The sequence below is a fragment of the Cavia porcellus genome, unplaced genomic scaffold (genome assembly GCF_034190915.1).
Source record: "Cavia porcellus strain 051 isolate PalLab524CR breed Dunkin Hartley unplaced genomic scaffold, mCavPor4.1 scaffold_15, whole genome shotgun sequence".
In the NCBI taxonomy this organism is placed as follows: Eukaryota; Metazoa; Chordata; class Mammalia; order Rodentia; family Caviidae; genus Cavia; species Cavia porcellus.
The window spans coordinates 73,976,740-73,989,494 of NW_026947498.1; the positions used below are offsets into that span (position 1 = coordinate 73,976,740).

A 12,755-nucleotide genomic window follows, 5' to 3' on the forward strand; every position below is an offset into this window, starting at 1 on the left:
CTCTACTCTGTTTAAGAGCCTCCTGCCTGTACCTGTCAGAGAGGAGCCAGGAACACGCCTTCTTCTCATTCAGCCTAACTCTGAAGGGGGATGGGCTTTGCAGGCCCCCAGGATCCTGGCCCGTTAACCGGGCCCACATCGGGTAACCCAAGTTTCTTGTCAGTACAGATGCGACGATAAGGCAGGCACAGCGGGGCACCGCAAGGGACCAGAGCCCTGAACGCTGCTGTCCAGCTTGCGGTCCCCGCCCAGCTCAGCACCGAGGGTCGGAGACCAGGCAGGACAGAGACGAGCTGCCTGTCACACTCAGCCTGGCCAAGCCCCCACACAGCACCGCAGTGTCCCTCCCCCTCTTGTGCTGCACCACAGCAGGCTGCTGCAGGCCAAGGACGAATGGGGACTCCAGCCCCACGGGGGACAGAGACAGAAATGTCCAGAAACCACTGTGGATAGTGGTGAAGCTACAGACAAAACTCAAGCAGGGACGTGGGCTGGGGCCAGGAAGATGGCACTGCCAAGGGGTGACTAAAGCAGTGGGGGCAGGAATGGGCCACGGGAGGGCGTCAAGGAAGCAGCCAGGACGGCTGCAGACCTGCCAGCCAGGTTCTCACACAGCAGCCCGCTCTCCTGCCCTACCCGGCACACTCCAGCAGGGCAGAGAGAGACGTGCAGAAGACAGAACCTCCGCACGTTGCCCATCTCCTGATGAGGAAGCCACAGGGGAGTGGCTCTCAGACAGGGGCTCACACACACCGGTGACACCAGGGGCATGCGGTGTCCAGCCCCAGGGCTGGTCTGGAGTGACCAGCAGATGGCAACTGCAGTGTCCTCTCCCCCTCTCCTTTCCACACTCCTTAGCTCTGAGGACTTCGCCTCCTGGCCATTAAGAAGTTCTTCCCTTCATATGGGAAGAGCACGCCATTGTCTTCACACATAACTGGTAGAGGATCCCCACCACCTAGGGTGACAAATGAGGAAAGCATCAAGTTTGTTCTGTCCCCAAGGGAACAGGGGGCCAGAGCAGTGGTCACTTGCTGTGTGAGCTTGGACAGAACAGACTCATGGTGTTATGCCGAGCGTGGAGTGGAGGTCCAGGGGCCTCATCCCCGGAGCAGGAGACTGTGAACATGATTCCTGCGCCCTGGTACCTCACACGTGCCCTGTCATCTCTCCCAGAGCCGAGCCACGGTGAGGCTCAGGAGCTCGAGTCACTCGGGGGTGGAAATGATGTTTGGTCCTGTGACACCAAAGAGATAAAAGAGAGAAAACAGAGAAAGAAGGAAAGAAGGGGAGGGCTGCTGAAGAGACACGGCACCCTCTGGAAGGATCCTGCGGGCTTATCTGGGGTTGACAAGGGGAGAGTTAAAGGGCCGGGCAGAATGATGTACTGACAGCTGATTGGAGGAGTGTTGGCACGCACGCGAAAATCAGATTTAACTTTCAGCTTCAGAGAAGAACCCAGAGGGTCGTGCTGAAAGGGGGCACTGCCATGTTAAGTGGTCCGTGAGGAAAACCTGTCAATGTAGCTACTAGTTCTTAACAAGGTGTTTGCTAAGTCCAATCACAAGATAGAGTTGGATGTTAGAAGTGGGTAGATTTGAGAAATGAGCCCAAGTGAACACCAACTTTGTTGTGCAGACCAGCATCAGCTAGTCACACACTTCTAACAACTCTGTTTTAGGCACTGGCCTAAGACATTACTTTTTTGGATTGATGAACTTTAGGGCATGAAGGCCATGGTTACTGAACATGCACAGGACAGGAAATTTGACAAGACACAAGTGCTGAAATACTAGATAAAGGCTCCGGCAATGTGCAACTATTGACACCAGGAGAGACAGAGGGCTGACAGCAGATTGGGGCACAGGGGCTGAGTCAGCTGAGGAAGCTGAGGACCAAGACCTGAATAAGCTGAGAGAAACCTCGCGCAAAGGGCGAGTCCCTGAGCCAACCAGGAGAAGCTCTAGAAACCTGCAAGGCCAAGACAAACTAGTACTGAAATCCAGTGATGAAAGAGGTCCGGCGACCACAGCACACCTGCTTCTCTTCGCTTTTGCATGCCAAAGGGTTGTCTATAAACTGCTAGACTCACCCTAACCTCCACCTCCCTGTGGAGCCCCTTCTGAGAAGCAGGAGCTTTCCTTTCATTTATTCTAATAAACCACATCCAGTTCCACCCCACTGTCATCCTGTAGGTCTCATCCTCCCACTGCCATCAGGACAAGAGACCAGGGCGAGAGAAAGCCAGTTATATCAAGAAATGAAGCCGTCAAGAGGACACCTAAACAGCATCAGACATGGGCCCCATCCAGGACATCATCTGCAGAAGCTTTAAGAGGAGGAGAGATAGTTCTTGTATAGAAGTGGTGAATGTTTTCTCTGTTCTCTGTCGGTCAGCCCAGCTCTGTGAGTCTCACCTTAGAAAAGGCATCCACAAATGGAACCCTAGGCTACCCAAAGAAAGGCAGGAGTCCCTAGGCTACCCAAAGAAAGAGTTTTTAAGGGAAGAATGAAAGAATTGCGCATTTAGCGTGGGGACAGGAAACTCAGCTGCCTACAACCACAAAAACACTGTCACAGGGAATTACCCTCCAGAGAACAGGATCAAGATCAACAGCCAGGAATCCTAGTGCGCAGGTTTTTGAAGAAAACAAAGATAAATGAGAACATAATTCCAAAGCCAGTGGATGCTTTAAGACAGTGGAAGCTTTTAATCCTGAGAGTACTCAAGCAGTTCGGAAGATCTGGCTGGTATACAGACCAGAAGGAAGATAGGTCCCTTCAACCCTAATATTCAAGATCCAATAAATCTGTTGAACTGAAGTCCCAATTCCTGGTCTCCTTGTTTCTCTGTGCTTCTGACCAAACGAAAAGCAGCTAAACTGGGATTTAATGTGAGCAGTTTTCTTGGAGTGCTGAGGGTATGATATCTAAAGCCTACACCAAATCTGAGACAACTGCAGGTGCACACAGCCTAGATAGACCTCACCAGGGCTGTTACTTGGGCTTGCATCTGCTTACCTTAGCCAGTTCCCCTCACCCAAATAAATAAAAGGTTCTTTTCTCTTACTTTTTTTCTAGAGCAGGAAATTTTCAATAGCCATCATACAAACTCAATGCCAGTACAACCCATTGGTAAGTCATGTCCGGTATTTCAGAAAACCACGCCAGGCAAATTTATGTGAAAGCACGTTGCAAAGTACTTAGATCTAACCACCTCTGGTCCTCAGAGTCTCACTCAAGCTGCTCCCTGAAGCCACAGCCAAGTGGTCAGCAGACACGAGCTGGATTCTGGGACCAGAGTGCCACTTACTGTGAAATAAAACGTCTCTGTCTCCTGCTGGTTGGCTCGCCTCTTGGCGATGTTGATCTTACTCATGTAGGTCTCCGAGGCGGCTGACTTCACAGACTCTGTGGACCGGCTGTGTTGGAAGGCATCTGAGACATCAAAGTCCTCCACCGTCAGCATGTCCTGCAAGGTCTGCATGGTGGCGTCCAGGGTTTTTCTAACCTAGGGACACACAGCATGTCCACAGAAGACCGTTATTCTCATAAAGCATCATCAATGTATATTTTGTACTTCTAAAGAACTCTCTAAGAGGTAAGCAAGACAAAGATGATTATTCCCATTATGTCGATATGGAAATTAAGACAAATTAATCATTGGTCCAAGATTATGCAGCTGGTCAGGGTGAGAAGCCAGGCGATCCAACCTAAAGCTATTCCACTGTATTGCTTCTGCCAGCGAGAACTGTTTCTGTGGGCGAGGGACTCCGGTGTCTAGGGATTTTCTCTTTCCTGGTAGTGGCCCCAGACCAGGTGCCCCGTGGGAGGTAGTACAACAGTAGAATTAGCAGACTCTGATTACTCTTTCAGAATAATCAAGAGATCCCATCAGCAGGGCACAAGAAACTGGCCCTTACGCGCCCTGTGCAAGACAGGGTCTGAGTGGCAGACCTGACACCAGTGACAGCCATCCCGAAACAGCACGGAAAAGCGGTCTGCATCTGTTGTAAGATGTATAGAGGACACTGGGATGAAGGGCGTCTCCTAGAGCCGTGGGCAGTCACAGCGGACACGTGTGAGAAGATGTGGGTGCTTCCTTGTCACTCGGACCTCAGCTGGAATATCACCTCCTATCGTGACCTCAGGACCCTCTGAGGCCTTAACCTAGTGCTTATCACCACTTAATACTGTTTTCATGCTCATTGTTGTCATTCTGTTTTAACTTTTTTCTGTGTTTTTCTCACTAGATGTAAGTCCCACGGGAGCAGGTACTATGTTGGTATGTCCATTAATTTTATTCTCTGTCCAGAACAATGCTTAGTGTCTAGTACATGTTCAATAATAGTTCCATAAATGCTGCTTAAATATGTGTTTGCTGAATGAATAAATCAATTGTTCTTTCTAACACATGCTGACAGGAAGCTCAGTTTCAAAATAAAGCATGTCCAAGTCTGTTAACAACACAGAGAGGACCATTTACTTTGCCCTCCTTTCTGTGGTCCCGATTTTTTTTTTTTTTTTTTTTTTTTTTTTTGTCTTTTTCGTTTTTATTGGTACCGGGGATCGAACTTACGACTGTCTGCTTGCAAGGCAGGCGCTTATGCCACTGAGCTAAATCCCCAGCCCCTGGGTCCTGATTTTCCAAATTAAGTTCCATTATTGTCTATATACTATCCCACATAAGCAATTTAAAATGTTTTTTATTTGTTTATGTAAGCAATGTAAAATCCTTTGGGAGAAGAGGTAGGGCACAGATAAAGGAAGAAAACACTGTGTTCATCTGTCCCTTGTTGGTTTTGCATTCACATAACCCGCCCCAGGATCAGCTGGAGTCTCTGTTGTCCCGAGCTCTGATCTGCCTGCCCCTGGCCCAGCTCTACCCTAGACACTGGTGCAAGGCAGCCCCATCCTCTACCCTGCACAGCCCTCTTGAGACTCAAAGACAGCACCCACATCTTCTCACACGTGTCCACTGTGACTGCCCACGGCTCTCGATGACCCCCTTCATCCCAGTGTCCTTTCTCCAGAGGCTTCCTGGTGTTGGCCAGCATCCTCCCTGGAGATGGTGTCCAACTTTCTTCTCTGGTCTTCAGTCCACATCAGAATGGAGCCACCTCAGGAGGTCCTGCACCCGAATCTTTCAGGGATGACATGGCACCCAGCTTCCTGGGAGGTGTGCTGGGGGTGGGTGGCCTGTTCCTTGAGCCCCGACTCCACAGCACACTTAGGGTACTCAGCATTGTTTACTGCACTGTGATTTTAAATACCTACTACAATTTCTGATCACTGAAACAGAAACTTCTTATAGAAAACAAAAAATAAAAGCACAATAAAGTCAACAAAAGCCTATCAATTTCACAGCCCAGACATAAGCAGTTAGTATTTTCAATTCTGCCCCTCCGGTCTCTTTTCTATACCTCTGAACACACACTCTGACACATATACATAGGTTTCAGCTTGCCTGCGTTGGGATCACACTACACTGAATCCCACTTGCTCACTCAACTCTACAAGCGTTCCCTCAGCAGTGCACACTCAGCATGTGTGGTTTGCGCAGAGAGCTCATCTTCTGTCTTACAGACAGACAGCATTTCTCACACATTCCATGCCTCAAAGGACTTCCCAGGACAAGCCAGGCCTTCATAAGCAAACCCTTCCCAGGAGAAGGGGCTCGCTCACTGTAACCCTTAAACATGGTTTGCCAACTTGAGTGGAGGGAGCATCACCAAGCACATCAGTAAGCTCAAGCCCAGGTGTGTCTGGGGATGACTGGTGTGAGCAAGCCAAGGAGGGAGGGCCACTCTGGGGTGGGTGGCACCAACAATTAGCTTTGTACCCTGGATGATGTAAAAACTGGAAAGAAGGCAAAACACTGCCCATTTGGAAGCGCTCTGGTCTTCACTATCACCTTCGGACATCGATGCGTGGTTTCTCCCGAGGCGCAGACGACTCTCAGGGAGCCCCCGGCCTTCAGCCGTGGCCTGGCACTGCACACCTGACTCTTCTCTGCTCTTGGGCTGAGCAGCTGCTGGCTCCTCCAGGTCTCCAGAGGGCAGATGTCCGCGGCAGACTCTCCCGCCTCCAGCCCTGTGGGCCTACCTGACACAGCCCCTTGCACAGATGCACACGTATTTCCTATTGAGTATAACGCTCGAGAGAACTCCATGCACTCACTCACCTCCTCATTCTCGATCTTGAGTGTGGCCAGCCTGGACTGCAGCTGGTGGTACCGCATGAGCAGTTCTGTCTGGACTGGCTGCTGGGCACTCACCTGGCATACCTGCGGGAAGAAGGCAGGACAAGGCCGGGATGTCACCACCCGGCCAGTGGCACAGAGACAGAGCCAGGCTCAGCAAGGCAAAGAGATCTGAGCTCAACCGACTCGGCCATGCCAAGGGCAAAGCCAACCGGAAACAGGATCACCCTGTTTGGACACATTCCTGCTGTGGCCAGGGAACTCACCATTGCTGCATTTGTAGTCTACAACAGTTTTAAGATAATCTGATTAAGGGAGGCTAATAATTTCCAGGCAGGAAGGAGTGGTAAGAAGGAAAAGACCATGCCAGGGATCGTCAGTGGGGCACCTTATTCCCAGTGTGAGCCCCTCAGCTTCCCCTCATGTGCTGGCTGGGATGGTGAGGGGGGAGGGGAGGGAATACAGCAGGCCTTCTCCATCCATGGTCCCATGTCCACAGATTCCCCACCAATAGAAAATACACGGGGAAAGACTACTGAAGCTGTATCAAGCATGCACAGACCTATTTCGCTGTCATTGTTCCCTAAACAATAGCGTGTGACAACTACTGACATGGCATTTACACTGCACTGGGGATTCTAAGTAACCTAGGCATGGTTTAAAGTATATAAGAGACTGAGCATAGGCTGTATGCAAATACTGTGCCATCTTATTTAAGGACCTGGGCATTAGCAGGTTTTGGTATTCACAGGGGTACTGGCTAATCTCCCATAAATGCTGAGCGGTGACAGGTACAGTTTCCCCATACCTTTCTCCTCAGGACTTTATTACTACCTGTGGGCTAGGCTACCAGGTGTGCTACCCCATCCAAAACTGCGGCCAAGGTCAGAAGGGACCGTAGGGTTCTGTTTTGCAAGCTAGTCATGTACCACTAGCCAAGGGGCCCAAGTTTCACCATGGCAACTATGAGGCCAGAATCTTTAGGTCTAGTGGCCAGCTTCACAGGCAAACATGAGGGCAGGGGGCCCTAGCAGGAGCAGGGGCATCGTCCTGCAGGAAGCCTCTTGCAAATGAAGACATGTGGGGCCATTTGGAGCACACAGCAGATGCCGTTTGCAGCCACTTGAGCTCCCCTGGGACTCTGGCTGGCTCTGCAGGTGCCCCGCTGCTCTGGGACTCCCTGATTCCAGAGAGGGGAATGACACAAGCAAGCCGAGGGAACCCTCCGCCTCAGGCGCTTCATCACAGCCACAGTAAACACACTAAGACAGCTCAGACTGGTCGTGAGGGGACCGACCTCATCCCCCATATGGGGCTGGAATTCAAACTTGAGTGGAGGACAGAAGACCTGGTTGCACATGTCCATGACCGTGTGCTTGTCACTGCGGGAGTCCAGGTTGTCCACTGCATTCTCAATGACATCCAGTCCTTCGTGGCGAGAGGTTTCCAGGTTGTACTCGGCAGAGAGGTAGGTCCGGAAGGTGCGGGCCAGGCTGGCGTGAAACCCCAGATCGCAGCACTTGGGAAGTGTAACAACAGGAGTGCGAGGGTGAGTGGGAGGCGCAGAGCCTTTCCTGCCATGACAGACCGCATGCACGAAGCCCGCACGCGGAGCTGAGGGCTGGTGTCTGGGCAACAGCAGAGCTGCGCTAGTCCCCCGGGTCAGTGCGTATTTCATCTCCGGGCTCGGATGTGCACAGACCCTCCTCGCCTCTGGACAAGGTGCTCTGCACCTTCCCTCACTGTTCAGTTTAGAGGTCCCATCCTGCAGGAAGCCCTCTCTGACAGCCTCCCCACTCAGAGCCGTCGGGGTTCCCCACCGCTGAACATAACCCCGGCAACACGGCCCTGCACTCCCTCTTCAAGTGCCTTCTGCAGGGTGCCGTCTGTGAGGGCAGACGCCTGACTCCTGCCCACTGCTGCCCGCTTGTGTCCCAGGACATAGTAAGTGCTCAATAAACACCTGGCAAATAAATGCATGCAAGGGTATGTGAGCCACAGGGACAGTGGGCAGGCCAAGGAAGCGGCCCTGGCCTTAGGCAAGTTGGAAGACTAATAGGTCTTTCCACTGTGATGGTGACAGTGGGTCCCCCTCTGCAGCCACCAGAAAGCAGAGACCCTCTTACCTTCCCCCAACAGTTCACACTGGGGTCTGAGAAAGGACCCAGCAACTAGCACTAAACCTTTATTAGGCATCTGCAAGGTGGGTGGCCCTCAGTGCAGGAAGCAGAGATGGGGACACAGTCCCAGCCCAGCACTCACTGCCCGTCCCTTCCCAGGGCCCCAGTGGCCAGGCGCCCCATACACCGCCAAGGAGATACCAGCCCAGCTCCCGCAGTGCTCACATCGATGAGATCCGAGACGTCGTGGATGTAGTATTTGCTGATGGCTGCGTTAGTGGCTGCCAGGTTGAGCAGGTAGTCATTTCGGGCCTTGGTGCATTTTAGCTTGTTCTCCGAATACTTTGCCTGCCTCTGGGAGAGGAAAGAGCGGGTGTCAGCACAGAGCCTCTCGGGGAGGCCTCAGGACATCCTGTCCCCTGCACATGGAGAGGGCAGGCCGGCCACCTTGCCTGCCACCTGTGTGACCGGGGGTGACACTGCCTGACACACACAGCCTCGGGGTGGCCTCACCCGGGTGGGTATAAAGAGAATCCCTACTCGGCATCTCCCAGGGGCTCCCCGGCTGCTCAGGAGCCTGTGGAAGCTGGACTTGTCCATCCGCAAGCCCCGTCTTTCTCCCCTACAGCCCACTCAGCCTCCCGTGTTCTCTCTCTCTCTCTCCCTCCGTCCATCCCTCCCTCTTTCCCAGAGACTGAACCCAGGCCTCAGGTGTGACAGGCGAGCGCCTTCCTCCACGCACTGAGCTGCATTCGGAGCCCTTTCATGTTATTTGGAGATAGGTCACATCAAGTTCTCACACTGGCTCTGGACTGCCATCTTCTCATCTCAGCCTCCCCCAGAGCTGGGGTCACGAATGTGCACCGCCGAGCCTGACCCCTCGCCCGCCCGAGGCCCTTGGTCTCACTGTAGTCCCCCGATTCCCCCTGGTCAGCTCCTGTGTCACTCGAGTCCTTCCTCCAGGTCACAAGTGCACCCCGGCACCTCCACAATCCCCCGTCCTTGCCCTGCTCTTTCTCTTCTGTGGCCTTCGGCCTTTTCCAGCGCCTAAAGGGACAGTGGTGACCTCTGTGCTCACAGCACTCAGGACATCAGCGCTCTGACTGCCCGGGCCATGCTGGGGCTGCAGCACCCAGAGGCCCGCACACAGCCAGGTGGGATGTTTCTCCCCAAAGCTGCAAGGAAGCAGCAGATGGGGGGACGGAGCCAGAGGCGCTGGCCACTTGTGTGGGGCCAGCTGGGCGAGGGGTGCAGCGAGCAGACAGGCTGTAGAGCTGCCCCCGCTCCCCGGACTGAGGAGTCCCAGAGCCAGGGAGCGCTGGGTCTCTCTAGGAAGGCAGAGTTTTGCTCCTCCACCCCGGCACCCTGAAACTTGCATGCGCCACACCAAGTCCCAGCTCCCCAGCAGTAGCTCCCCAGGGATACCCTTAAACTGTCTTCCTCAGACACTTCTGCCACACCCCTAACGTCCTCCCACTGCGGTGCCCTTCCGGACACAGTCTCCTTCTGCCACTCACACATGCCAGCCACGCTCCCACTCGTGGGAGCACTGATCGTGGCTCAGTTTTAGTGGCTCACTAGGACCCAGATCACTTTCTGCCCTTTGCACACCTGAATTTGAGACCTGGAAAGATTCGCCAGGTGTCTAAGTTGCACTGACCTATTTGATAATCAAGGAAATAAAAATGAAGAGGAGCAGCTTTTCCAGGAGCCAGCTCATTCCTCGGCCGATGCCTCAGAACTAGAAATTAAGTCTCCAGAATCGCAGCCTGGTGACCCTCGGCCATCCCTCCATGTGTCACTGTCCTAGTCTAACACCTGATTGTTCCTTCTATTTACATTTATTTTCACTGTAGCCATACAAGCAGCATCACCATCTAAACTTAGAACGTTTTCATCATTTTTAGGAACAAACTTTGCACCTAATTAGCAGTTGTGTGCCCTTCTCCCCTTCCTCAGCCCTGAAACCAATACTCCACTTCAACATGAACTTATCTGCTCTCAACATTTCTAATAAATTAAAGTCAGGCAGCGTGTGAGCTTTCTCCACTTGGCATCATGCTCTTAAGGCTGAGCTGCTCACACTGGCAGGTGTCAATGTGCCCTTCTTGCCACAGCTGGGTAATGGGCTGCCGCCCAGAGAGAGCAGAGTGTGCCCACCCACTCACTGGTATGAACACGGGAGTGGTGTCCACCTTTTGGCTACTGCAGATGACACATCTGGGGACACGCATATACCGGCGGTACAGACGGGTTTGAGTTTCTCTTAGACAGATATCGGTAGTGGAATTGTTGAGTTACATTCCCACCAGTAGTGTGCGAGATGATTCTAATATCTCTTACCAACACTTTTTTTCAAGCCATTTTAGCCATGCAAATAGGTATAAACTAGTATTTAATGATTGGCTTTTTCACTGAGCCACATCCCAGCCCTTTAATATTTTGAGAGAGGGTCTCACTAAGTTGCCAATTTGCCCCGGTTGGATTCAAAGTTGTGATCCTCCTGCTTCAGCTGCCCAGGGGACTGAAGTGACAGATGTGTGTCTCCATGTCCAGCTCCCATTATGGTTTTTATTAGCATCTTCTTAATCATTAAAGATTCTAGGAATCTTTTATGCACTTATGCACCACTTATACAAGGTCACCTTTTCTTTTTTTAAAGACATGTGTATTTAAATGTTTGCCCATTTTTAAAGTGGGTCTTTGCCTGGTTGTTGCAGCTATCCTTGGCTTTAGAATTTACCCTACAGAGCCAGGCATGGCAGCACATGCCTGTAATCCAAGCACTAGGGAGACTGAGTCAGGAGGATCCCAGCAAGTTCAAAGCCAGCCTTACCTACATAGTGAGTTTAAGACCAGCCTGAGCTACATGGCAAGACCGGGTCTCAAGAAAAGAAAAGAAAAGAAAAGAAAAGAAAAGACCCTAGAATTTTATTTTCTTTGTGTCTAAATTACTTTTCCAGGTTACTGGATCCTCTTAGATTTCATTCTAACTCAATTTTGTATAGTTTTTAGATTCAAGGGATCTTATAATCATAGAGCTAGACTTACAGAAGCCCAAATAAGCATCTGGCACAATGTTTGGCCCCTAGAAGGAAATCAGCAAATGTTTGGTGACCGCACAGAATGAAGAAGATGGAGAGCTCAACAAGAAAACAGTGGCCGTCTAGAGGAAGGAATCTTACCAGTCACTTTAGAGTGACACAGTGGGCTCGGTCCTGTCCTCTGGAATCCCCTGCCATGGCAGACGTCATCAATGATCCTTGCACATTTTTAACTAAGCTTGGTTGGCTACAACCAACTGATCAGAATCAACTTGAAATGAAACTTGTTCACCAGCTCCATTGCATGCAAAATCTGGGGTACAGTAAGGTGCCCTGGGGGGGGCCTCCAGCCCCGAGCCCTAGTGTCCAGAGCCACAGGCCTCCCCTCACAGCCTGCCTCGAGGACCGTTCAGCACCAGTACTCAGGGACCCTCCATCCCGGGCCTTCAGAGACAGATGGCAGGGGACAGGGAGGGGCCAGGGAGGAGGCCAGGTGCATGCTGGGCCCGAAGCCTCCACGTTCCCTGGCTCGTACTTGCCTTCTCCTTCATCTTCTCGATCTTCTTCACGGAGCTGCGCCGCTGGGGCCGCTCCTCGTGCCGCAGCAGGTTCATGCTGAGCTCGCCGGACTTGTTGAACTGCTTCTCCTCCTGCTTCTCCGCCTCCTTCAGCTTGCTTTCTGCACTGATGCTCTCCGTGTGGTACATGTGGTAGGTCTTCATGACCTGAGGACACACAAGTGTGATCAGTGGCAGCCTGTCTGGCCCAGAGTGCTCCGCTCCATCGCTCCTGGCCCACCCCAAGATCTGCACCACGTCTGTCACCATCCTGTTTCCATGACACACACCCTGTAAGGACTGGAATCAACAGCAGCATCACAGTGACCAGCATCGCTGTCATCATCACCACCACACCATCCTCTGATGCCCATCACTGTCATGACCATCCTCATGATGACCATAGTCTCCACTGTCATGCCCATCCTCATCACCACCATCGCCATCCTCAAGTCCACACATCGTCATGGGCTAGGAGACAGGAAGAGGCAGAGCAACCACAGCCCAGGGGCAAGGCCAGCCTGGCCTTCCTCAGCCGCCTCTCTGTCCCTGCCAACTGTGAGCCATGTGCCCCTCCCCTCTCTCAGTCCCCTGGGCAGTGTGAGCAGGGGGACCCCCATAATCATGGGGACTCTTTGGGGGAACACAAATTGTTCTCTCATCTCTCAGCTGTTTCTTTCAGTAGAACGGACCTACCAAGGGCTCTGCCCCAAAAGGAGTAATTTTACATAACCTAACATTGTAGGTTTCTGTGCTTTCTGGAATACAGTCATTTTTAGCTATAAAAAGAATTCTTATGAAGCAAATTGCACTTTGCTATGCTACTTCCATA

General features: G+C 52.1%; 1 protein-coding gene across 7 annotated transcripts in view; it reads right to left on the reverse strand.

The window, feature by feature from the left end:
* The window catches only part of Srgap3 (SLIT-ROBO Rho GTPase activating protein 3), a 241,766-nt gene that overhangs the window by 62,367 nt on the left and 166,644 nt on the right, over positions 1–12,755 (reverse strand). For all 7 annotated transcript variants that reach the window (XR_010039476.1, XM_003464092.5, XM_003464091.5 and 4 more), the window contains exons 5-9: positions 11,906–12,091; positions 8,548–8,676; positions 7,500–7,721; positions 6,185–6,286; positions 3,314–3,511 (exon numbers count right to left, since the gene is read on the reverse strand). Coding sequence is in view for 6 of the 7 variants with exons in the window: in XM_003464092.5 (XP_003464140.1) it covers positions 3,314–3,511; positions 6,185–6,286; positions 7,500–7,721; positions 8,548–8,676; positions 11,906–12,091 (837 nt within the window). In the remaining variant the exon portion in view is untranslated. The remainder of the gene's footprint in view (positions 1–3,313; positions 3,512–6,184; positions 6,287–7,499; positions 7,722–8,547; positions 8,677–11,905; positions 12,092–12,755) is intronic.